At 42.2% G+C, this 26850-nt stretch overlaps 1 protein-coding gene across 8 annotated transcripts in view; it reads right to left on the bottom strand.

Moving 5' to 3' along the window:
• The window catches only part of LOC146987689 (solute carrier family 12 member 5-like), a 225551-nt gene that overhangs the window by 37982 nt on the left and 160719 nt on the right, over nucleotides 1-26850 (bottom strand). For all 8 annotated transcript variants that reach the window (XM_085777011.1, XM_085777013.1, XM_085777014.1 and 5 more), the window contains exons 2-3: nucleotides 10448-10548; nucleotides 9813-9950 (exon numbers count right to left, since the gene is read on the bottom strand). In XM_085777011.1, coding sequence (XP_085633137.1) covers nucleotides 9813-9950; nucleotides 10448-10548 — 239 coding nt within the window. The remainder of the gene's footprint in view (nucleotides 1-9812; nucleotides 9951-10447; nucleotides 10549-26850) is intronic.

Below are 26850 nucleotides of genomic sequence, written 5' to 3'. Positions count from 1 at the left end.
GTTTATTGAAATGCTGCTTTTCTATTTTCATTCAATTGCCGTTTCATTGGTAAACAGAGATTGCAGTCCTGACCAATGTCCGCTCTGACAGATGCACATAGTCTCTCTCTCTCACACACATACGCACAGCCACACATACCAGCGAGTGTCTGGTTAATGGGCTGGGAGCCAGTGGTGTGATGATGATTTCCCTGGAGAGCGAGCCACCGTGAGGCGAGGGGAGGCTGACTGCTGCAGAGCCACAGGTAGGGCCTAGTGTAGCACCACTGGACTGGGATGGAACAGCTGCCCATCCCCCCCCCTGGGAGCTGCAGTCGCCTCACTGGATGGATGGCTCAGGTGTGCTAGACACTCAACAGGAGTATTCAATGCATCTGTCCCAGCACCTACTTCACATTCACTGCCTCCTGCTGCCCTACCACTTACCACAAGCCGCTCACCACACCGAACCTCTCTCTCTGTCTCTGTGTCTCTCTCCCACCTTCTATTTCCATCAGGTGCACTTCATTCACACGATTCACTGAGCTCCAAAGCTCACTGAGGCGACATCCAAACATGGCAATGCATTAAAAAAAAAAAAAAAATCAGTATTTCCTTCTTTTCTTTGTTAGTCCCCAGACTGTCTTCACTGTAAAAAATAACTGCACTGAGGTATTTGTTCCATTATTTAGATGCAGAAGTGGTGGGAACTTGTTGAAGTGTTGCAAAAACCTTTTAGGAAAAAGGTTCAGGTGGACAACTCAGTCAACAAACTGTGACATGGGAAACCAGAACCCTGTCATAGACCCAGTAGTTGCTACTACTATACCAGTAACCAATTAAAGGCCATTTATTTAATCAGAAATACAGCACATTAGTAAGTTCAGACAGCACAGAAAGGGCCAACTGTGGGATGAGACCATTTTGGTGGGGTATGTGGTGACTTCAGTAAAATTAGGGAAGTATTGTGCAGTGGTAATTTTGTCCAAATGGACCTACTAATTATGGGATGGGATGCAGCTCAAGTGGTGGGGCTGGTTTAACAAAGAATATTTTAGAGTGGTTTGTAGAGTTAGGTCGTCACTTTATATTATATTAGTCACAAGCAAGATTGCTCCACTAAAATGAAGACACTAGCCAAAAGCATTAGACACTCTGATCCCAAGCTAACTCTGACCTAAGTCCAATGTTACCATGGTAACAATCAATGAAACCTGCTGTGAGCAGTAGCACTAGACAACAAAAAAGTTTCCCCAATTCTTATTGATACAGTCTTCACACTTTCTTGTAGCTGCTGGATTCTTCATTTTCAAATACTGATAAAATTAATTAATTAATTAATCAATCAATTACAGTTTTTCTCAGTTGCTAAAACACTAAACCCTGTTGTCTGAACCAAATGCTCAGTTGCCTGAACTCACTGATTGAATCAGTCACTCTTTTGGCAAAACCATCAGCACTTTTCACCTGTTTAGACACAACTTGCCAACACATTTTCATTGTGATGCACCTGTGTTGCAAAATGCTGAGCACAGGTGGCAAAAGTCAAACACAACTAAAGCACAAGTTTCACCGGTTGAACACAACAACTCAAAATGGATCACACTTATGGGGCGTCGCGTGGCGTAGTGGTTAGCGGGCGCCCCATGTATAGAGGCAAAGTCCTCGCTGCAGTCGGCCCTGGTTCGAGTCCCGCGTCGGGCGCCATTTACTGCATGTCATTCCCCCTCTCTCTGCCTCCCCGTTTCCTGTCTGTCTCAACTGTGCTATCTATAAAGGCATAAATGCCCAAAAAAAAAAAAAAAAAAAAAAAAAAATGGATCACACTTATGTCCAATGATGTGAGGGCACATATACTGTAAGCCAGTTCAGGATGAAGTCCTGTGGCCTGAACCAGTACAGAGAAATGATGCTGTGGCTGAGTTATGCACTTCTCATTTCTATACTTTTGTACTTTATTTTTACATAGGCTTACTGCATACAAGTGCTAAATGCACAAGATTTCTGTTTGTCTTTGTACTGTAGAAGTGCTACGTGTAAATGCACAAGATTTCTGGTTTTTGTACTTCTTTTTTTTTTTTTACAGTACTATGTACAAGTGCTAAATGCACAGGTTTTTTGTTTTGCAAGAGGAGAAGATGAGAGACGACAGGGTGAAGGAAGAAAGGATGAGGGAGGGAGGGAGGGAGGGAGGGAGGGAGGGATGAACTGGGAAGAAAAAATAAGAAGGAAGGAAAAGGGATGAAATGGATGGATGTGAAATGGATGTGGAGAGGGAAGGAGGAGGGTGAAAGAAAGGGAAGGAGAGAAGTGCTACAGTGTAAATGCACAGGTTTTTTGTTTTGCAACATGCATTTAGCTACAGTGAACGATAAACATGTATTTCTACAGCTTCATGTGCTAAGCGTTGTGTTTTCTATTTTTCTAGGTAGTGTTTAGTGGCTGCTCAGTAGTGTTTTTAATTTTGATTGACTCGGGGCACGATTTGACAACATAGTTCAGTTTTGGGCACAGATTGAACTGTTTTGAGGTGAAAGTTTGGTTTTGCAAGAAGAGTCTGAGGTTTTGTGAATGTAGCTTGAAAATTGGGGTTTGTGTTCACAGTTTAGAGAAAATGAGAGAAGCTTTCGAGAAATGTGTCTTAGCAATCGAGAAAAACTGTAATTAATTAATTATCAAAGCCACAGTCAAAGTCTGAATAAGACCAGATCAGAAAATACTCACTTTGCTGTCTTTTAAATATGATAACCTCGTTCATTGATCCCTTCATACCTTCTTCATAAAACTGTAATTTCATACATCATCTTATTCACCATAGAGAGAATCGATTTGTACTTTCCTTTCTTTCTCCTCCACCCCCACAGTCTTATCTCAACGGTGCTAGGGAAATCTCCTGAACTGCTGAGGTTAGCAGAGGTGGTTTTCTCTCTCTGTTACACATTAGAGCTTTATTAAGATGAGGGGAATTAAAAAAGGGAAGTGAAAGGAACTCCATATCCTTGGCTAGCTGGAGGGGGACGACAATGAAAGAGAAAGAGGGCAGAGGAGTAGGGGGAGGAATGTGGGGAGACTACATATACATGTACATCTAACATTACAGGAGAGAGGAAAGGAAATGTCCAGGCCCCCGGGCTCTGGGACACCCCGTCATCCTGCTTAGGCTGACAAAACCAGTGTCATCTTTAAATGACTTCTTCCAGGCTTTATGTTCAGCAGCAGGACCAGCATCCTGCACAGTGACATCCCCAGTTCATGTGGAGTCAAATTTTCTATTAATCCCCTGTTGTAGCCTCACCTGCCTTCAAATGCCTCAGCTGATAGTCACATGGACACAGATCACATAGTCGAATCCAACATCACGACCATGAGATCAGAGGGCTGCCATCAATCAGCGAATACGATGATTAATTCATCAATGAGTTAACACATCAAAGGAACACAAGAGGAGAGGAGAGGAGAGGAGAGGAGGGGAGAGGAGAGGAGAGGAGAGGAGAGGAGAGGAGAGGAGAGGAGAGGAGAGGAGAGGAGAGGAGAGGAGAGGAGAGGAGAGGAGAGGAGAGGAGAGGAGAGGAGAGGAGAGGAGAGGAGAGGAGAGGAGGGTGGACCTCTGCTATTTCATCACTGTTGAGACAGAGAGAGAGAGAGGAGAGGAGAGGAGGGGAGAGGGGAGGAGAAGAGAGGAGAGGAGAGGAGAGGAGAGGAGAGGAGAGGAGAGGAGAGGAGAGGAGAGGAGAGGAGGGTGGACCTCTGCTATTTCATCACTGTGGAGACAGAGAGAGAGACGTAAAGTGGGAAGAGTGGGTGAGGCGGAGGAGGGAGGGGGGAAGCTAACGACAGCGGGGGAGGTAGACTACTTGCTTGTAGCGCCATCTCCACGCTCCGCTGGCCAAACAGGAGCTGATAAGGGGAAATGTGTTTCTACTCAGGTGTGATGAATTATTAAACAGACAGGGAGAGGAGAGGCCAGCAAACATCAGCCTCCCTGACCGGCTGTGGATGAACCAGTCACTCAGCGGTCAACACCCTGTGTGCGCACACCTATGTGTGTACATGTGTGTGTAAAAGCGTTATTCACTGGTAATCTGTAAAACACTGACTGCTCTGTGGTGCTGAAGGCTCACCACCTCCAAATAGCGTCTACATGTGTTACTAGAATATTCAGTTGTTAGACCTTGATTTAGCCGCAGATTCAAGGCTAAAATTCCCCTTATCCACTAATGGACATGTTCTGATGAACAGTAGCTGCACTGAATCTCTGCTATCCAGGTCAGCAGTGGAGGACAGGTGAGCTGAAAACATTCCTGCTGCACAAACTCGCCCACAACGCACAAGAGCAACAGTGTTTTATCTGATTAGGAATTTGAGCAGAAAGAGAATTAAAAAAATGATTCAATTTGCTTAAAGCAGAAGTAAGCGGAATGTTTATGTTAATATACGTCTTAAATAGTTCTATCTTCCGACAGCAATCACTTACATAGAGTGTTTGGTCTGAAACACGGGTCTGTCAGTCACTCTGCTCTGCTGTAAGCCGAGGAGAAAACTTCTTGTATACTTCCTTGTATCCTACAACCTTTATCCAATGAGGAGAGAGAACGGCATGAAGGGCTGTGTGTGCAGCCAAGGGATGCGCGTGAATGTGGTGACGTAGGGACGAGGACCAATAGATCCATGATGAGGGCGGGGACTGCTAACTCCATCGGCTGACAAGAAGTTAGCCAAAACCACCGGATCGCTTACTTCTGCTTTAATATGTCCTCAACAAAACACTATCTGAATGACATAAGTGTGCATGTAAGGTAAGGTGATATGATATACAATAATAAACTGTACTGATACCATTGATACTTAGGATAATTATAATGATATGATTTATATATAATAATAGTAATAATATCAGCGGTGTGCTAAGAGTTAAGATATGACTTTCCTGAACTGTTCATTTTCAGAGTGAAGCCAAAACTAATGATTTGATGGATTGACTGATGATTAGTTGATTGACAGAAAAGGAATCAGGATCTTTTCTGAATAGTCATTTTTCAAATGGAAATGCCAAACAATTGCTTGCTCAAGTGTCTCAAATTTAATGTTTAGCTGAACATTTAAAGAAAATCATCATGCATCATCATGCAGTCAAATAAAGCCCCCCACTCCCCACTAAGCCTGTTAGACTAGTGTCTTTGCTAAGTGACTATAAGCTGTGAAATTTCTGCTTACTGTAGCACCACAATGAACTCACATGCATGCTGCTGTGATATATAACGCAAACTGACGTTAATCAGGATACATCCTTCAGACGGCCGCTGATGAGAACACTGATCCCATGCTCAGGTTTAATGAGAGGGGGAGGGAAAGGGAGAGATGAGGGCCGAGGGCAGCTCTGAGAGCAGGGATCATAAAACACCCAGAAAGGAAACAGCGTTTATGTGAGGGAACATTGCCCTCCGAAAAGCAGAGGCAGCGAGCGTATGGAATCATGTTCAAGAGCAGTCATCTAGAAAATTACTTGAATAAAAGTAAAGAGATTCATAGTTTGTATTTTGTTTGTTTGGTTGATTCACAGAGCATTCAAGAGCATATACACCATATGTTATGCTGAATTTCTATTAGACAAACTAACTGACTGCATTTTGCACATTAGATGCAGTTACATAATGAATTCAGCAGATTAAGACATTAATTACTGCATTTGGCAACAAGAAGCTTGATTTCTGTAGTAAGAATTTGACATCTTGGCATTTGCACAGACACAGATTTTAGGTTTGGCAGCAGTCTGAAGCCAAAAACCAAGTCAACTTTTCATCTTAAACAAATGGCAGTTAGAGTTAGAGATCCAAAGGAGTTCATCCTGCCAACTCCAACAAGGACAACACGAGTCCTGTTTTCAAACCTTTACATTGGCTTTAATTTAGTTATGTAACAATTTTTTTTGAAAAACAAGAAGACACAGGGCCAAAACACATTTCTGATAATGAGGAATATAAACATGGCAGAGCCTTCAACTCTTACAACTACTACAATGGCTCAAACAGATGGACAGTTTTTGATTATCTTACATGTGGAGCTGTGTGAGCCACTTTCCAATCTTAAATTGAAAACTCTGTAATTTCTCTGTTGCAATTTTATTCTTTCTATTACATTTGAGACAATTAATTACTGCACTAAAACTCTATTTCGTGTGCATCACTTTTTTTTGTACTTCAGACCTCTTTCCTTTTATTTTGAAATCAACTACAAAGCAAAAGAATCATTCATTTAGAGTTATGTTGTCTGTCTGCTTTACAAATGTTCAATTTAATATTTACTCTCCTGATGGAAACACCTGTTTTTTAGTTGATAAATGCTCCACTATGCTCACCAGCTAGCTGCCAACTAAAAAAAAAAGTGACTCATCCTGACAACAGGAAAACACACGTTTTGATGACATTGTGAAAGAATGTGGGATCATGGGAATTGGTGTCCTCACCATCACAGCCGCTGGAAATAAATCTCACTTGACTGAAACAATGTTCACAGAAGATGTCATGGGTTGACAGGCAACCCAAGACCCAATGTGTAACCATAATAAAATAAGGGATTTCTATGGATTTGAAAATGACTGCACAAATTGATAGAATCTGTAAAATGGGTTCATATTTAGACATTTAATGTAGAAAAGTTACATATTAAGACTTAATATGTGGTTCTTATGCATTTACTTTGTAAGAACTTTGAATCACCTCTGAGTTTAAGAGGTGCCTCGCCTTCTTGTGTTAAAGAAATCAAGTCAAAGAAGAGAAAATCGCCGGCAGATTAGCTGCGACTGGTTTCTATCTTGACCTGTGCGACCTCCAGATTGCTCCCTCATGTCACTCGCCAACCAAATCTCTAATCTTGACTTTCACACTGCGACAAAGAAAGCCTGGTGCTTTGCTCTCCCTCTCTCACAACTCACTTACTCCCTCACCCAGGGGAGCGATGATGAAGGAGATGGAGAGTGAGGTGGAGGGAGCGGAGTGAGAAGTAGAAGGAGGGCGATAGGGAAGAGGGAGAGGGGGTCGTTGTGTGAGCGATAAAACGCCACAGGCTGCCTTAATGAAAAGCCTCTCATGGCGATGGAGAGATTGCCTGTGGAATGTGCTGCTGATTGGAGAAGCAGCAGCTTGGTGTAGCGTGCAGACTAATTAACGTATGGAAGGGGTTGAGGTGACGGGAGGAGATTAGACCTGCTCCCAGGGTTAGCTGAGCTGGGGAGGGGGCCCAACCAGACCAATACACCTGATGTCTGGGACGACTGGGAGTACTGGGATTATGTGGGAGTGGGACTGTGCAACTATAGTGAACAGTTGATCTGATTAATTCCCACAGACACAGCTGTGGCTCCAGCTGCAACCTGCATTTGTTGTACGATCAGGCCACATTAGAAAGAAGCTTTAAAAACCACTTTGTCACTTAGTCACCAAATTACATTTGATCCATGTTGTCATGGGGGGTTTTCATAGTCCCAGTGAAAACTGTTCATACTGAGGTCTGTGGGTTATCTCTAGTAGAGGTTTCTCTCTGCATGGTCAGATCTCAGACAGAAACATTCAAAAATACACATTACAATGGTAATTTTATTTGGAAAAGATAACACTGTAATCAAAATTTTACTGTAATGTGTATGTAGGGCATATTTATACATTTTCTCTGCTGCTGAATGTGGTTTCTTGCCAGGAGCAGGTTGTAGTGATAACAGCTTGAGCCATTGCTGTCTTTATAATACAAAAGGTTACACACGCCCTCTGAGCAGCGCTGCGTCTTCAGGGCAGAGTGGAGGCTACAATGAGTCGACAGACATGGGCTAGCTGGTTTGCACGTCTTTTAGTTTCAGAAATCTAAAAGACGTGATGGAGAAAAGAGGCAACGTTAGCATTGCTTTTTACTTCTGCACGCAGCTTTTAGTGAGTACAAGACGTAGCTGAAACCTACAGAAAAAACAAAAAGAGAGTCTTCTAATTTTATTCACATTTTGCGTAGGAGAAGTACAAACGCAGAAACCACTACGGTCATGAGGTCAATTATACCTATAAACCTTATCAACACTGTCAGTTAATTTTTTTTTTTTCCCTGGGGGATCCACAGTTTATCTACAGGACTCATCTGGATTCACAGTGGATAAAGGGGACAGTATATCAGATACTGTAGATACACTGAAATCCAAGGTCATCATCAGTGATTTGCTTCAAGGTGAGGGTAGAGGAAAACCTAAGTGAAAGTAAAACTGCACAAGAAGAAAAAAAAGGAGTGGAAAAGTAAGGGTGAAATATGACAATGTGCCCCAAAATGATACAAATAATGAAAGACATAACGTCATTCATTATTTGCATCATCGTCAGCGTCACTTCTCATTTTTGCATCTCGCTGTGCAGCTAAAACTGCCATTTCCCACAGGATTAATAATGTCGCTGCCTCTCTGTCGATCAAGTGCTGAACGGCTGAACAGTAAACTCCTTCCTGCTGGCATCTCAACACCAAACAGCAGAAAATACCAGGGGATGATGTGGAAGGAAGTCATTAGTGAGTGGCATTTAAGATGCAATCCAGCAACACGAGCAGGGGATTTTTAATATTAACAAAGAATGACTGACAAGTTCTAAACCGCTGGAGTTTTTCTGTCTCTCCAGTGAGTGCGTTAAAGACAATAAAATAAAAAAATGCAGTGAAGGAGATTTGTGATGTAATCTAGTGGAAATCTACAAATCTATATTTGGTAACACTTAATGATCATCGCTTGGCAACAAACATAACCTTCCTCAGGTGAACAAGTTGTCCAGAGCACACCATAAACATGATTACAGCAGCGGTAGTGATTCATCCATGCAACTGCGTCAATTTTAATAATTTATATAAGGAGGAATCGTTTTTTATAACCAAAAACCTCCTCTTTTTTTCCTGTAAATGGCTTAAACTATCATTTCATCATTATCTTTTATGCTGTAGCCACTAACGTCATTACTCCGAACGGTGTCAAAGTGGGACTGCAGCAACATGGAAACTGCAGCATCGCACACATCCGATTAAACCTGCTTAAAAGCAGCTTACTGTTAAGATTATTCAAATGTTTTTACAAATATGCGATTAACAACTTACACAGCTGCACACATTACAATGCATCATGGAGAACACTTCCCTTTTTAGCTTATTATACACATAGTGACTCCAGAAACCCTGTTAATGCTTTTGTGTGTTTACTGTGACACACATTAACAGATTTTCAGTTGAAATATAAACTTGGTCAGTGTTGTATGACTTTGACCCTGACTGTAGAGTACAGTACATCCTCATATTACAAGGATTTGTTGTGTTTACTGCTATAGAAGAGACGGATCACTGTGACATGGGAGACAACATTAATATGTCGCTAATCATGTGTCACAGTGGGCGCAAACAGCAAACTAAGTGTTTATGCTGCAGGTGCACTGTTACGTATAATTAGAAGTTTTTGCTTTTATGTTGAGAAGATTAATTGCCTCAGTTTTTGGCTCCAAGCTGCGCTTTCCTCGACATGATGAAATTGCTCTTGTACTTTACTTGTACTGTTTTTATTTCACCAACAGAGACCTCTTGCTCCTCAGTGTTTCCCATACAGTACATTCATTTATCTGTGGCGGTGCACCATGAATAAATTATTTCCACCACAAATAGATTCTCAGAAATCTCAGCTATCAACATAATCCACTGAAAAAATCAACATACAGTATAAGAGTGATACACTTAAATTTAAATTCTGCGAGTTCAATTGTGTCATCTTTGTAAGGTATTCCTAAAATGCAATAATGAATGCAGAGATTTATGTGCTGTGACGTCTGAAATACCTTGGCGGGTTTCTTGCGCGACGACTCGGCCTCGTTGTTCTCGGCCTCCTCATGCTCCTTGCTGCCCTGGGGCAGGTTGGAGTAGTTGGCCAGGCTGCTGAGAAGAGACGACACCATGGGGCTGGTGTCCATCTCCTCCTGCACACACACAATTACAGACAGGAAGGCCGGAGTCAGTGTATTCCATCAGTGTCGTTTCACGTTGTTAATGTACTTGAGGAGTGTTTCATTAGATCACTTGGGTTCAGTAAATGTATCAGGTGCTGTTTGACTCAATTCCAACCCACCTAGATGAGAGCAAAAACAAAGTAACTGTACAATCAAACGCTCACTGACTGATTTTGTGTATTTTTTCTTGTTTGTTCTGGAAAATCCCACTGGGGACAAAATGTAAACACACTAGTGCAGGTCTGTGGCAGATTGCTTGAAGTTCTTTCCTGTAGCAGTGTGAGATTTGCTTGCATTAACCTGTGCTCCCCACATGCCCTTCACACAGTAATTATCCTCATTAATCAGTGTCTGAGCCCCAATTCAATCACTGAAATGTGAGAATGTGTGTATCCAGTTTCTTACTATCATACCCAATCACCGCGTGAGTGTGTGTGTGTATTTGTGTGCAGGATATCGGGCTGTACCTCAAACAAGGCCATGTTCTTGCCGTCATACTGCTGGCTCTTCTCTGCGGCAGCATCACTGCTGTTGATGAAGGGGCTGCTCTCCTTGGGGTTACTGTCACCTGGAAGAAACACACACACACACACACACACACACACACACACACACACACACACACACACACACACACACACACACACACACACACACACACACACACACACACAACTTCATTTTTAGACTGAAACAAAGAGCACACAGCGGGAAGGGAAATGCATGAGCCAGACAAGAGCTTCTTTGTGTCAGACGAAGCCTTGAATGGGCTAACAACCAATTTAAAGAACGGAGCAACTTTTGGAATGAATGTTTCTTTATTTATTGTTTAAGTAGAGACACACACACACACACACACACACACACACACACACACACGGTGGCTGAAGACGAGTGCCAGAAAAGGAGGGGGAGGCTTGTAATCTCCATAAAGCGCCCAGAGTCAAAATACAGAGGAACAGAACCATAGCTAATGGAGTGTGCATTCACAATATGTGCAGTGCTATATATTCCATATGGCCACAGGAAGATAGCAGAACTGGAACATCTCAATCAGTTGGTCGCTGCACTGACAGACCACATCACAAGTTTGAGCCACAAGACAGACAAATAATAAATGTTCAAACACACAACAGTGGAAACAACGTGATGTTATTTAGGTGACAGCTGGCTGTAGGCGGCACGCCTCCGTCAAGGAGCATCTGCCCACAACTTCACAGTCGAAGACACAGGGCAAATCTCCAAAACAAACTAGTCCTGGAGAATGCCATTCCACTGTTGCGAGAGTAACTGATCAGACGTTCTACAAGATCATCGTCAAGATCATCGATACAGTTTTTGTGTTTTTTTGGGGGGTTGTTTTTGTTTTTAACTTTAAAATCACTTAGAGCCCAAAGAGTTAACAAAACAAAAGAGACACTGGGAGACAAGAGAGAGAAAAGAGAAAATGAGCGACCTTGGATGTTAACAAGCTTATAATGAAAAGCTTTTTGATGTACTTTTGTGTTTTTGTTTTTTAAGTTAAAGCCCCCCAGCAAGCAGACTTGTTTCCTGTGAAGTAGATGCAAGAAGTCTTGAGCAGTTGTCACAAGTTGAACTAGTTTCCTTGGTTGAGATTAAAAAGCAGTCTTGGACCTCTAAACCCATTTTTAACAAGATTTTGCCTCTGGTAAGATTAAAACCACTGAAAAACACATGATTGGTGTAAGACATACCTATGCCTGTAAAGCTGAATTGTGCTTCTAAAATAGATACTTGTGAAAGCTCTGAGGGTATGTGGAGAATCAAGAAGTTATAATAGGTCGTACCCTTCAGCAATGTTATCACAAATGGGAGAGCTGCGACTGCACATGACATGGAGGATAAGAAGAAAAAGTGCACTGGGTCACATTGGGCTGCGTCATCTGTTCCCCTTTATATCACTACTGTCGATATGTTTGTTTACGGGCAGGAATCTCATATGGAGCAGATTGAAGAAAAGCTCAGCAAGGTTGTTCTTCATTCTTGTTTCTCCTGTGTGAATGACTTTGACTTTTCACAGTGTAATCCAGCAAAACACTTGCCAGAGCAAATCTAATCTGCACTGTGAATGAAATGAAAGAATGTAAACATGATTACCTTTGGCAGAATTATCTAAAAAAAAACAGAAAAGCACAACACAAATCATCTTTCACATCCATTATTTTTGGATTGTTTAGGGAGTTCAAGCTGTCAATAAAATACAGAGAGAAGGAGGGGCTTAGCCTGCGTACCAGTGAACTCTAGTGCAATTTCTAGTTTAAAACTTAAAGGGATAGTTCAACATTTTGGCAAATTGGCCCATTGCCATAATCCCTATCGTCATAGCAGTAGGTTCGTTACCTTTATTTGTCGGTGTAAGCTATTTTTAGAACGGCGGAGCAGAGCCGCGAGCTGCTCAGAGCTACGCTACGGAGGCTCAAGGAATTTCTTGGTTCCCCTCATCAAACTCATCAAATACAAAATCCCAAAACTCCAAAACGCTGTCGTGGACAAGTTGTGACCTGCACATTCACCACGCTATGAGATAATAATGGAATGTTACAAAATGGAGCTGTTTTCGAGGAAAATACAGAGACTGCTTGCTGAAAAACTGTCCGTGAACACAACGCGCATCAGCGGTTTTGCATGAATTTACCTCTAAAACAACTCTGTCTGGTAACGTTGTGTTATTATCTCATAGCGTGGTGAATGTGCAGGTCAGAACTTGTCCACGAGAGCGTTGTGGAGTTGTTGGATTGTGTATTTGATGAGCTTGATGAGGGAAACCAAGAAATCCCATTAGCCTCCATAGCGTAGCTCTGAGCAGCCTGCCGCTCTGCTCCGCCGTTCTAAAAATAGCTTACACCGACAATTAAAGGTAACGAACCTACTGCTATGACTATAGAGATTATGGCAATGGGCCAATTTGCCAAAATGTTGAACTATCCCTTTAAAACAGACCAACCACAAGATATTGTGATCTTAAAAGAGAAACCTTCTGATATAACGGCCAAGGTTATCTTATTTATATGTGCTTCTATCAGAGTATATGGCAGCCAATGAGTGGTAAGAAACTGCAGTACAGAAATGCTGCATTAGGTTTGAGGTAAATCACTGGGTATGAGGTTGATAAGGTTGATAATTCACCAGCAAAATGTCCCCTTCCTCATGTATTCATATTAAAAGAAATAACAAATGTGTATTTTTAAAACATCCAAATTACATTATCAGACTATCAGAGTGATGATGTGTTGTGAGCCCACGTCATCTACAAATGGATCACAACTAGAAATAGAATGTGTATTTTTTTTTATTGTGCACTTGCAGACATGAACCGATGTGCCGGTGTGAAAGTGACCCGTATCCAATACAGGACCGTCAACAATGCAACACTGAAGAGATCGGATCAGTGCCAATTGATCAAGCCTTCGAAAGTGACCAACACTGCGAGACGAGTCAATAAACAGCCGCTCACATTCTGACACACGTCTAGAATATAAATAAAGGACAAACCCAAAGGATGAAAGCAGTAATAAAATAAAAACATGCGAGTCTAACTTGATTTGCCGCAGCAGATCACAGAGGTTGAAGCCACTCGGGGAAGAATGTTAGCTATTTATTTTACATCTCACCATTTAGAGCTGTAACCTTCGCCTTAGTGTATGTGCTGATTCCTGGCCAGACGTTTACCCTTGTCAAAAAGTGGTAACAATTATTCAGATTCACTTTATTCACCAAGTGCAGTGAAGGTCTTGGCGGTGAGGGCGACGCCGTCTTATTTGCGCCTCCTCCTTCGAGCATCTCTTGAGGGAGACAGCAGATTGCTCTCCCTCTGGCTCTCGGTCCTGTCTTGGACCGAGCACCGTGAGATCGAGTTATTTATAGCCAGGATGCTGCAGCCATGTGCCATGACGTCGGGGCACCGCTAACAGCCGGCACACTCTTCTACAGAGACAGAGCAATAGGGGCCACTCAGACAGGGACACTGAGAAAAGAGGCCGAGCATGAAGATTGGGCGCAGGAAAGAAGAAAAAGAGCACAGAGGGAGAGAGGAGAAACAGGCAGAGGGGAGTTTAATGGAAAGAGATTGAGAGGGAGGGAATGAGGGTGCAGACGAGAAGATGGAGGGAGGCGCAGAGAGAGATGAGGCGAGAGTGAGTAGTGACAGCAGGTGAGGTATGGGATTAGACAGACCTGAAATGGGAACCTGCAGAGGGAGAGAGAGAGGGAAGAGACAGACACACTCACGTCTCTCCAGCTGCAGAATGTAAAAAGCTTCAGCTGCACTTAAGGTTGAGCTGACTTTGACCTGCAGGTTAAAACACACGGCGGTTTAAAAGCGAGGCGAGCGCGGACTACAGAGGGTTTTCAAAACACGTGGATTATTTAGTTGCCTCTGTGAAACCAGACTAGCGGGAGAATAGAGATCGAGAAGTGACGTCACGATTTGTTAACGCTGTGTTCGATCGCGGTGCATTTTGGAAAGGATACAAATATTATTTGTCATGGTTACCCCGGTGAGTGATAGATAGACAGCGGCTTGATATTTTGGTATTTGAGACTCAGAGCTTTTGTTTTCTTTGGAGTAAATGGAGAAGACTTCATAGTGAGTTGTTGATGATGTTGATGGCGGATGAGATGCATGATTTTATCTTGCTCATGATTTGTCAAAACTTACACAGAACTATATAAAATGACAAAAAAAAGATATAAAATTGTGAGCACGTCGGAAGTCGCTCAAGCAGCGTAGCGCCCCCCCATAAGACTTATAAGAATACTCTATTGCGAACATACCTCAACAGAAATCAGTTACATGAAACCCTATGAAGAATGTTATGGTTTTACTTACTGATATATGTACATTTGTAATTGTTGTTGTGTGTGATGATCTTTTTTGAATGACTGAATCAGCTTGTTGTGATCTTGTATCGTGTAATTTTGTAAAGTCTGTTCTGTGAAGTGCGCTTTGCAATGCATTGCGTACTGTATAGATGGCGGCTGACGTTGCTGAGCTGCAGCAGAGAAGCACCTGTGTTCACATTTTCAGGTTTCTCCACTGTTATTGCACCATCTTCGCACACAGCTGCCAACATTTTTTGGGTATCTTTCAGATATTCAGCCTGGACATAGACAACTAAAGTTGCTGCTATGATGTGAACGTGTTACAACAGGTCTATTCTGCTGGGACCTGTGGGCTCCATGCATGAAAAATGGCACAAGGCTAAATCTCAGGATCACACGTCACGGCAGCCGCACGTCTAACACCCCAGAGACAACTTTCCCCTTCCCCATCACGGATCTTTCCACAGTCCATTTCTCCTCATCGTCTGATAATTAAAACTCCATCATCAAAGCAATGATGGATACCCCGCTTTCTGGAGAAATGACAGTGCCCATAAGAGTTTTCGCTCCAACCGCATGCATCCCCCAAGCAGCTTATCCTCCTTCAATCTGGTGGGATCCCGCCAACAATGGCTCTCACTATCAAAGCCTCTCACTATCTATGGTCAAAATCCAGAGCTTTACTGCTCACTGAGCATGTGATCATCTTCTAAATCCTCTACAAAACAAAAACACTGAATCCACACTCATCTCTCATTTTCATGTAGTTGACATTTTACAGAAGCAGCGGTTCACTGGCAACATACTTAAAGTACCCTCTAGTTTACAGCCCAGTTACCCTCTGGCCATGCACGACAATGACTTGGTGTTTAACTATAATTAAACTATTGATCATTGAATGATTGTGTCTTTTCTGTAGCATGGTACACATAGACTATTGCATTAGCACAGCCTCATGGGGCAGAGCAAGGACATTCAATGTAGCTACTGTAAAGCACGACTGTCACTCTGAGCTGCAAACGTTTGAAGTGAATGGGTCTTTACGCCAAATGTACCAGCTACCACGGTAACCTGCTCATGATAATTACACCAGAGCTGAAACAATTATTTGGCCTACAGAAATTGCAAACAATTTTCATAACCAGGTATGTTATTTATCAAGATAAACACAGCAAACATTTCTGTACTGAAAAATAAAATAAAAGATTTGAAAATGTCACATGGCCTATAAAAGATAATCCTGAATATTTTTTTAAATATTTTTTTTAATTGTACTATAACTTTTAACTGTTGTTCAATACAATATTTCAAGAATCAGTCAGGCTCATGATTTTTTTTCATAATGGATTTAATTGCAGATTATTATTAATAATATTGATTGATGGTTTAGGCTACAGTATAAAATGTCAGTATAATCTTCAAATTGTAAAGTTTATGTTAAGGGTCAGACAAAATTCAGACAGTTTACTGTACGTGATCAACCTAAAACCATCCAGACCTGGCAGCACCATCACTGAGTCTCACTTTAGAAACCGAGTGTCTCTGAGTATGAGCTGCCAGCTGCACCGGCAGTCAGGACACTTCCCCTGTTTAAAGCAGAAGTAAGTGATCCGGTGGTTTTGGCTAAGTTCTTGTCAGCCGATGGAGTTAGCAGTCCCCGCCCTCGTCATGGATCTATTGGTCCTTGTCCCTATGTCACCACATTCACGCGCATCCCTTGGCTGCACACACAGCCCTTCATGCCGTTCTCTCTCCTCATTGGATAAAGCTTGTAGGATACAAGGAAAGTTTTCTCCTCGGCTTACAGCAGAGCAGAGTGACTGACAGACCTGTGTTTCAGACTAAACACTCTATATAAGTGATTGCTGTCGGAAGATAGAACTATTTAAGACTTATATTAACACAAACATTCTGCTTACTTCTGCTTTAAGTGTAAATATAGCTTTTACTATAAAGGACTGGAGGCCGGTCCACTGCTCTAACTCAGGCAATTCACAGTTTTCCAACAGATCTTTGAACAGAGGAGCCACGGAGGATTACTTGTTGAGAAATATTTGACTTAGTTTTATTGATCCTCCTTGTGCGGTGTTGAGGTGGCGACAGTCACAGTTACTCTCTCTCTCTCTCTCTCTCTCTCTTTTTACTCTTATTGCCTGTGGTGCTCTCTCTCTCCCCCCCCTCCCCTGCTCTGTGTCATGCTGCCATACTGCTCTTTCTCTCTGAGGACTGACTTCAAGCCGTGCTACATGTTGATTCTTGATGAGCTGACTCAATGGAGGCTCAGAGACCACTTGTTGATTTGGTGTGTGACTGCAAAGTTGTGTAGACGCACACACACACACACACACACACACACACACACACACACACACGTATACGTATATACGTATATATACACAGTGTTGTACCTGAACGCGTTCAATGAACGATCGTTCATGAACTCGTTCATATTTTGGACGAACGTGAACTGAACGTAGGTATTTCTGCTTGATGAATGTTATTGTGAACGTGTTCATTCTGGCGTTTGTGAACGCCGCTCTCGACTTCGTTCAGGAGTGTGCCAGATTTCCATAGAAAACCCAGCTAAAACACACTGTAAGCAGGCGTTAATATGTAGCGGAAAGACCACCCAATCTGGCAACACCTATCAGCTGTTTGGATCAGCGGCGCATGCAAGTGTATCCGTCTGCGGCCTGCAAGAGGGAGGCGTGTCGAGTAGTAGGCACTGTAGGAGGCGTGTCGCGTAATGACGTCACTACGCGACACGCCCCCCGCCACTACAGGGAACGCCCTACACACGGTTCTTAAAGAGATATGAGCCCACTACAGTTGCATGTTGCATGCAAAAGTTAACGACTTTGCCTACGCGTTCTTTGCCCTATAATGAATGTATTCAAAAGCTTACAAATGTTATTATTACATTTTTAATTGGGTAAAAACAATTAAGGCAGGATTTCATTTATATTAAAATTTAGATGTAAAATTTTCGAGGAGGTACTCGCTGCAGAACCACAACTCCAGCATCAGCCCCGCCCACCAGCATCAGCCCCGCCCACTCGCCAGCATCAGCCCCGCCCACCAGTTCCAGTTTCACCTCTCTGGAGCGACTGAGCGGAGAAGCACACACAGCCCATCTATCTACAGCACCAACTGCATTAAGATATAGGCTATTTTGTGAAAGATGGTGACACAGGCTGTTAGTAAATCAATTTTCATATCACATTGATTACTGTTTTAACATCTGAACTGTATGTACCGGTATATTTATAACATATATGTATATGTAGCCTACCTGTTAAATAGATAGAAGTTCAAGGTATCACTTGTGAAATGTTGGTAGCGTAGCTGGTAGGAATGTTACCTTGGTAGCTGGGAGATCAGTGTTTGATTCCCAACAGAACCTTTTTTTTTTTTTTTTTAAATTGCATTTTCCATTTTGTATCTATAATATATATGTATATACTAGTGCTGTCAAAGTTAACGTGTTAATTTTGGAGATTATTTTAAACATTTGACGCATTAAAAAAAATAATGCAATTCACGCCGTTTTGTTTACTTCCGGTGGTGGCTGACCCATTATGTGTGCAGGCAAAAGCATGTACCGGCTGTAGCGCTGTTATTCTTCACTTTATTCGGTTTTAATATTTTTTCATGCGAGTAAGTAACCGTTTAGATGACCAATATGCTGTTAGTTTATCCACATGATGATGAAGTTTGCTCCGACGACGGAGCAGTGGCGCTCCACCAGCAGCGACCAGCGGAGCATCACGGAGGCAGCAGCCCGGTCAGCGGAGCCGGTCGGCCGGGTACACAGCGCCGTCCCCGGGGTAAGTCAGAGAGCCGAGCAGCGACCGTAGCGGAGCATCACAGAGGCAAAAGTGATTTTGGTAAATGTGCATTAGCCTACACAGTAATATGAACAGTAAGGCACTTGGAACTTCTATACAGACCAGGGCTGTCAATAGATTTAAAAAAACAAAAAACGAATTAATCTCTACGCAGACCGGGCTGTTAATTGCCTCTGTGATGCTAAGCTACGGTCGCTGCTCGGCTCTCACTCTGACTTACCCCGGGGACGGCGCTGTGTACCCGGCCGACCGGGCTCCGCTGACCGGGCTGCTGCCTCCGTGATGCTCCGCTGGTCGCTGCTGGTGGAGCGTCACTGCTCCGTCGTCGGAGCAAACTTCATCATCATGTGGATAAACTAACAGCATATTGGTCATCTAAACGGTTACTTACTCGCATGAAAAAATATTAAAACCGAATAAAGTGAAGAATAAAACAGCGCTACAGCCGGTACATGCTTTTGCCTGCACACATAACGGGTCAGCCACCAACAAAACGGCGTGAATTGCATTAATTAACACGTCAAATGTTTAAAATTAATCTCCAAAATCAACACGTTAACTTTGACAGCACAAGTATATACATATATATTATAGATACAAAATGGAAAATGCAATTTAAAAAAAAAAAAAAAAAAAGATTCCCTTGGGGATCGAACACCGATCCCATAGTTATCAAGTTAACATTCCTACCAACTACGCTACCAACATTACACAAGTGATACTCTGAACTTCTATCTATTTAACAGGTAGGCTACATACATTATAAATATACCGGTACATACAGTTTAGATGTTAAAACAGTAATCAATGTGATATGAAAATTGATTTACTAACAGCCTGTGTCACCATCTTTCACAAAATAGCCTATATCTTAATGCAGTTGGTGCTGTAGATAGATGGGCTGTGTGTGCTTCTCCGCTCAGTCGCTCCAGAGAGGTGAAACTGGAACTGGTGGGCGGGGCTGATGCTGGCGAGTGGGCGGGACTGATGCTGGTGGGCGGGGCTGATGCTGGAGTTGTGGTTCTGCAGCGAGTTCCACTTGAAATTTTCTGACTTTGTCACAAGAGAAAACACAAGATAATTAACAGACAGGAATTCATGAGCTAAATGTCAGTGCTTATGTGGGAGTAAGAGCGTAATGTGTTGATATATATATATATATATATATATATATATATATATATATATATATATAAGTAGTGGCCTACCCTATATTTATTTACAATAACTTTTATTATTCCTTGATGGGGAATTCATTTGTGAATCTCTCCATTCTGTAGGTTACTGAGCAGTGTTGCTCCCTTGCTTTCTCTCTTGATATCAGCAGGGATCATCAGCAGCATTCTCCTGGAGCTTGAGTTGCTGGCCCTCTCGCCCTCTCTCCTACCTGCAACACCTCTTGGGCTTTGTTTGGTATTCTGATTTCCTTTATTTCACCCTACAACACACACACTACTGTACTCATGCACTCACAGCACTGATCATAGACCATAACTTTCTTTGTCATGGTCGTTTTGTGACAAGTAGCAATTCATCTCAACTATATTTGGTCTGTCAAACGTATTTGTAGTGAAGAAGAGATCTATTTAAAAAAAACCAAACCAAAACATTTCAAGGCTCTTTTTTATTTTATTTTATAGCCTGCTCAGAAATGCCTCAGAGGAGAGGGCTTCTTCCAGTTTCTCCTTGTAAATTTGGAGCTTCTTTGCTCCCTCCTTGGACATGTGCCCCACCAGGGCTTCGGCCATCACATTTAACCCACTGTCAAAAAAGAACAATAAAGGTTTTCAATTACATGTTACATCACACATTGATGTGTCATGTGTCTATCATCAATTCTTTAAATATTAATCTTACCACGGTTGATATTGAGGTCCCATTCGGAATCTCGCCACAGCCTCTGGCACTGTTATGTTGAATTTCTCCGCCACGATCAAGTTCGGCCAAATATTTCTGTTACTGGCATAACCTGATGGCACATAGCTAAACCCTCAGGAGAAACCCATACGTACAAATGGCTTCCTCTGCACTGTATTGAATCACTTCTTGATACATAATATTTAGTGAGCTAGTCTTGAGTAGAGTGGCTGTTAATCGCCTGTTCGTCTGCTCAGGGTGATGCGCATTTATTGAGTCCCTAGCATCGGCTCGTTTTACCTAGCAACGGTCTGGTATTGTGTTATTGTTCCCTTCCCCTAACCTTTAAGAAATGGTCACTTTTGTGACTGTAGGAAGTACGTGTTTAAATGTAAATGTGAACAATAATTTCAAACAAACTATTGCTGCACTAGACCACGGTGAGAATAATGTTTTTGAATGAGCTGGTCAATATTATAGCACAGTTACAATTTATTAGTTACACCAGATTGCTGGCTAAGTTACAACACCCAATTCTATTTGGCTCAACCTTTTAGGATCATTTGCAATAAAACGTATGTATATGCTGCATGTCACTTATCAAACAGGCAAATAACCCTCTGAAACTTTGCTAACGTTACATTTTGCTGAGTCGGCAACGGGCTGGCTTCGTTCTGTTTATACACTTATATTTAATAATATGGATAAATATAGCCTTACTTCCTTAGTCCATCGCTAAACACAATTATTATATACATTAATCGATGAATTAATTAAATTACACTGACACTTACAGTCTGCATATGTTCGGCCATTCAGACTAGTCAAGTTTTACGGCGGAACTGGTTTACTTCCTGTTTTGTTATCCGTTTTGGCGGTCTCATTTTACATCTCGCGTGGTTCAACGTGACTTTCCCGTGTGGAGGGGGCGTGTCGCGTAGTGACGTCACTACGCGACACGCCTCTACGCGAAACGCCTCCCTCTTGCAGGCCGCAGACAGACCCCTCTCCATGGAAGAGGTGAAGTGATACAGAGCGTCGCTGTCTGTGTGGAGGAATACTGACCCAGTTGTTAGTAAAAGTAAAGATACTCTATTTTATAAACCGTCTTTGGTAAAAGATAAACGGGGGTTACACTGGGGCCTCACCGGACACGCGAGCCGCGGCCCTCCTGTTCACATCAGACATTTCTCCGCGCGGTCGAGAAGCGCTTCTGTCCCTCAGCTGTGTGTGTGTAGGTGTGTGTGTGTGTGTGTGTGTGTGTGTGTGTGTGTGTGTGTTTCTCTCTCACGCTCTGTTTGGATTAATAAACACAAATAGGCTACAAACGTACACACATTGGACTCTTTGTCACGTTCTAACTCAGTTACTTTTTGGGTAAAGTAAAGTAGTAACTATAGGCCTAACTAATACTACTGGTTAAAAGTGCTAAAATAATAGCTGTCTGGTTCGATATGGGCTGAGGCAATCATTTTGAAAAATAATAGCTTGTAGAAACATATTGGGGGAAAAAAAAGAAAAGAAAAAAGAACTATGAACTAGTTCAGTTTTGGAACCGTGTGAACTTAGTTCAAAATTTTGAATTATGAACGAACTGAACTAGTTCATTTTAAAATTTGTGAACTGAACTTTGAACTAGTTCATGTAGTAAGTGAACTATCCCAACACTGTATATACATATGTATGTATGTATAATTATCATGCATATGTTTGGTTCAGAGTTTCAGAGTTCTCTAATCGTGTTGTAGAGCAGCGGAAAAAACATCTGCAGCCATTTAATCTTAGTCTGGGCAGAAATGGCTGGTTTTCAATCATTTTATGTAAAACAGCAAATATGATAACTACACACCTGCACTGCTGTGACACATGCCCAAAATGTATTCATAGCTACCTCATTAAAATGATATACATACGTAAATGTATAGACAGTCCTTTTAGCTGTTAGTCAGACTCAAACTGGAGTGTAAATAGATGTGCTGTGCTGACACATTTAATATTCATCCGTAGTGAAATGCCTGACTTGTTGGAAGAGTGAGGACTTTAAATGGAGTCAGTGGGATGGAAACAAACAATTAAAAAAAGACAAAGTTGGATTTTCTGGCTGTGTTCCTCCACCACTGTTCCTTGGTGCTTCACAGAATCCGAGCAGGTCACGAGTGCAGTCGCTGACTCTGTCTCTCCTGAGCATCGCCATCGCTACACACACTGTCTCATAATCTTCAATCAGTTCAATCTACTGTATAGGTGGCTCTCTCTCTCTCTCTTTCTCTCTCTCTCTCCCTCTCTCATTGTCCATCTCGCTCTCCCTCTCTCGCTCTTGACTCGCTGACATGGCAGGGGAATATTGGGTGGAGTCAGGTGAAGGATTAAGGTCACTTTAATCTAAATTCCATTCAAATCTGGACTGACAGTGTATTAACATGTACCCAAACATATCCATGTTCAGGAAATGAAGAGTTTTCCTAAAACTGGCCTAAATCTGAGAGCTTCCAGGTCCCAGCAGCATAATATTACACAAATCACAGCGGCAGGGCACAGAGTTCAACTTGAGATCAGAGCATTAAAATAAACATCAGACCTAAATCCTATGTAGAGCTGGTTGGCTGAGATCCGTTAACAAGAAAATTCTTCCAGCCACAAAATAGCAAAACATGATAAACCCTCCTCATCCGCTCACCCTTTTATTCATTTACTGTACATGAACTCTGTTGTTGATTCCTTTTTCTTATTTTTTGACTTGTTTATGCTGCATTTGTATAAAGTGATGCAAGTGTTCACCATATTCCAGTTGTTTTCTTTTCTTTAGATAACCTATTTCTGCTGTGACACTCGATTTTCGTTGCATAGGCTCAATGATGTTTGACCAATATTTTCCTTATTAGATTTTTTCCCCAAATTTTTTTTTAGCTAATATTTTTTTAAAAATGTCAGAATACAGTGAAAAATTACTGTTACATTTCCTCTTTCTCACCCATGGCCACATCTTCAAGTGTGTGTGTTTTTTTTTGTCCAAACTCAATTTTGTAGAGAATGACAAAAAAGCAAAGATTCAAATATGTAAAGCTAAAAACAGCAAATATGAATGACTCAACTATTAAAATACAGATGCAGATTATTCCCCACATTTTTCTTAAACTAAATCCAACATATAAAATGTAACCTTATTTAGCAGAAGTAAGCGATCCGGTGGTTTTGGCTAACTTCTTCAGCCGATGGAGTTAGCAGTCCCCACCCTCGTCATGGATCTATTGGTCCTCGTCCCTACGTCACCACATTCACGCGCATCCCTTGGCTGCACACACAGCCCTTCATGCCGTTCTCTCTCCTCATTGGATAAAGCTTGTAGGATACAAGGAAAGTTTTCTCCTCGGCTTACAGCAGAGCAGAGTGACTGACAGACCCGTGTTTCAGACCAAACACTCTATATAAGTGATTGCTGTCTGAAGATAGAACTATTTAAGACTTGTATTAACACAAAAATTCTGCTTACTTCTGCTTTAAACTAAATCCAACATATAAAATATAACCTTATTTTCTGAGTTATTAATTAAAGGTTCATTGAATAACTAATTTGAGAAATGATGACGAGATGTGATCCTGTCATCCTAATTTGATTCAAAAGAAGATAAATAATAATATACCAGCCATGTTTTCCAGTAACCAGCCCTTGGCCTATAAATTGGCTTAACCTTTCAAATTGATTTGAATGAGACGTTCTGCCTTCTCCAACACAAAGTCTGCCATCAAACATCTATTTGCAAATATCATGTGTGCCAGGTTATGGGATAATATTGAATGTTCTCGTGAGAATGTAACTATGTTTTTTTTTTTTTTTATTCTAAATTTAAAGGAGATCCACACGTTTTCACATGCATCATGTGCATAGGGGAAAAATAGCAACAGCATGTAGTTACATGCCCACATCTGCCCACACACACTGTCATAAATAGATCCTCTCTCACTTTCTTCCCTCCTATCACGGCTCCAGCTCCACATCAGAGACACAACAGCCTTGTATAACGGGATCTCACGCTCCTACTCTCCTCTAGCTCTCTTTCTTCCCTTCCTCTCAGCCCGCTGCTGCTGCTCATCCATTGTGTGTTTTTTAATAGATATGTTTACATAGAGTAAACAAGTGTGGTTAATTATTGTGTGCAAAAATGCCCTTTCCCTCACTGTGCTGGAGGACGGAAGCTGCGCCCTGATTTGTATTCAGACTGGAGCTTCAGCTTCGGTATGAATTTTAATGCAGCGCTGCCTCACAGGGTACGACTTTCACACTGTCCCTCCGACACAGGTCCTTGCTCCTGATTGGCTCCAGAGCTGACGGCAGCTGATTGGCTGAGAGCGGCAGGGACACAGGAGGATGCCCGTGCTTGTAAATGAGAAGGTATAGCAGTTCTTAGCATGTTGACCGGGCTTCCACAGTTGTCAATGTGTGATGGCTGCCTGATAATGGACGGGAAGGTTTGGTCCAATTTCCCCTCGCTGCCACTGCCTTGCCTCGAGCTGTGTGTGCACGTCAGGATTCATTTTTGTTTAATGGCAGGCCCCTGCAACGGCTTCCCAGCAGCAGCCTCTCTATCTGACATCAGGCATAGAAGGTGATTGTACACAGGAGGAGACTGACAGACAAATAAAACTAAGCCATCCCCCTTTATTTGTTAATCTCTGCGACAACCGGCTGCATGGAGGAATATCTTGAGAGAGGAAGATACACAGATGTTGCTTGAAGGTGACAACTGCCAGACGCAACCTTGAAAGGATGCAGAGGGAAGGCTGATTGAGAATTTTATTTACTGATTTTCACAATGTGTTGATACTTTTTATTCATAAAACTCTTATCGTTTTATGGCAGAATTCAATGTATTCCTTTGCTTCTGTTTTCACATTATCGCAGTGTGCTGTTCAATAATCTCTAGAGCTAATATTTGAACGATAACAATCTTCTTCCAATTGACATGAAAACACAGATTACAAAATGTTTCCGTAGCCTTGCTAAAGTGTCTTGGATTTCTATACATCAGATAAGAAGAAATAGAGAGCTGGCAGCCATGTAGGCAATGGCTTGTAAAAAAAAAAAAAAAAAGAGAGAAAAAAAAGGATGTCGGATCAGGATAGAGCAGATTTCTGCGCTTAAAAGTTGCCCTTTAGATAAACACAGTCTGTTGCATCGAGGCTGTAATCTACACTGCAGGGGGTTCAGTTTATCTCATTGTCTAAAATGTGTCTATACTGTCACCGTCCTGCTGCCATTAGAGGAAAACTCAAATGGTTAAACGTTAATATGCTCAGCTGAGTGGTATTTACTGTGTTATGGTGCATACTTTGTTTAGTCTGAGTCACAGTCCAAAAGATTTTCAACATAAAAATGGTGTAAATCAGAGAAAAGTAGCAAATCCTTACACTGAAATGATGCAGAAGGTTCATGTTTAAGAATGTGAGTGATTTCTCAAGCAGTCAAGTCAAACTATTATCAACATAACAGGTAATGATAGCAAAGGTGTCCCACACCTGCCATCTTTTCCTTTTTTTTAGGAACAGCGTCAACACAAGGAAGACAGGGAGGGGAGGGGGCAGTGGGGACAGGATGGGAGAAATGATAGCAGCTGGGAGACTGACATTTTTTCATGAGGTCATGGATTAAAAATTCACCCCAACTTATCACATGCCAGGAAACCAATTTAACTCGGAAACATAATTTCCTTCTTGGTGCTCCGGTGCCAGGTCCAGACGTGGAGCCAAGCGCTATCACACTTTTATTACATTTGGCACATTTTGGGACAAGGGGCTCCTATAAGAGGGTTCAGTAGCCTGTGACAGGATGAGAGAGGCATCTTGGCTGAGTCAGAACATGAGAGAGAGAGAGAGAGAGAGAGAAGGAGAGAAGGAGAGGGGAGGAGAGGGTCCAACTGCCAGCAGCAGAGTCTAGATGGAAGATGGTTTATGTGATCCCTGGGTCTGATCAAAGGCGACAGGGCCATAATCTCAGGTGCCAGGTCTGCAGCTCTCTGGCTCTGAAGGAATGCTGGAGGTGTGAATGGAGGTGCAAATTAACACCCGAGCGTCTTCTCTGCTGACCAACAACCCACCCAGCTGTGACCATGCTCTCCTTCCTTCCACACCTCTACTTCCAGTTCAGAGAGAAAGCAATCTAGCCAGAGCCCAGAGGACGTCCTCCTCTCCCCACTCTCAGCATCTCCCCTCATTTATTTCAATCTCTGCTCACCTCACTCTCAGGAGGTGTGGTCTCTCTCCTCCCACACTTCTCCTCACTTTGTCTTTCTCACCTCCTCCCTTTCTGCTCTTTTATTTTCCCACCT

Source organism: Trachurus japonicus, chromosome 5 (assembly GCF_045865225.1).
Source record: "Trachurus japonicus isolate A0001 chromosome 5, Traja_1.0".
Classification (NCBI taxonomy): domain Eukaryota; kingdom Metazoa; phylum Chordata; class Actinopteri; order Carangiformes; family Carangidae; genus Trachurus; species Trachurus japonicus.
Note: the sequence above shows the minus strand (reverse complement) of the source record. Positions and strands in the feature narration are given on the sequence as shown.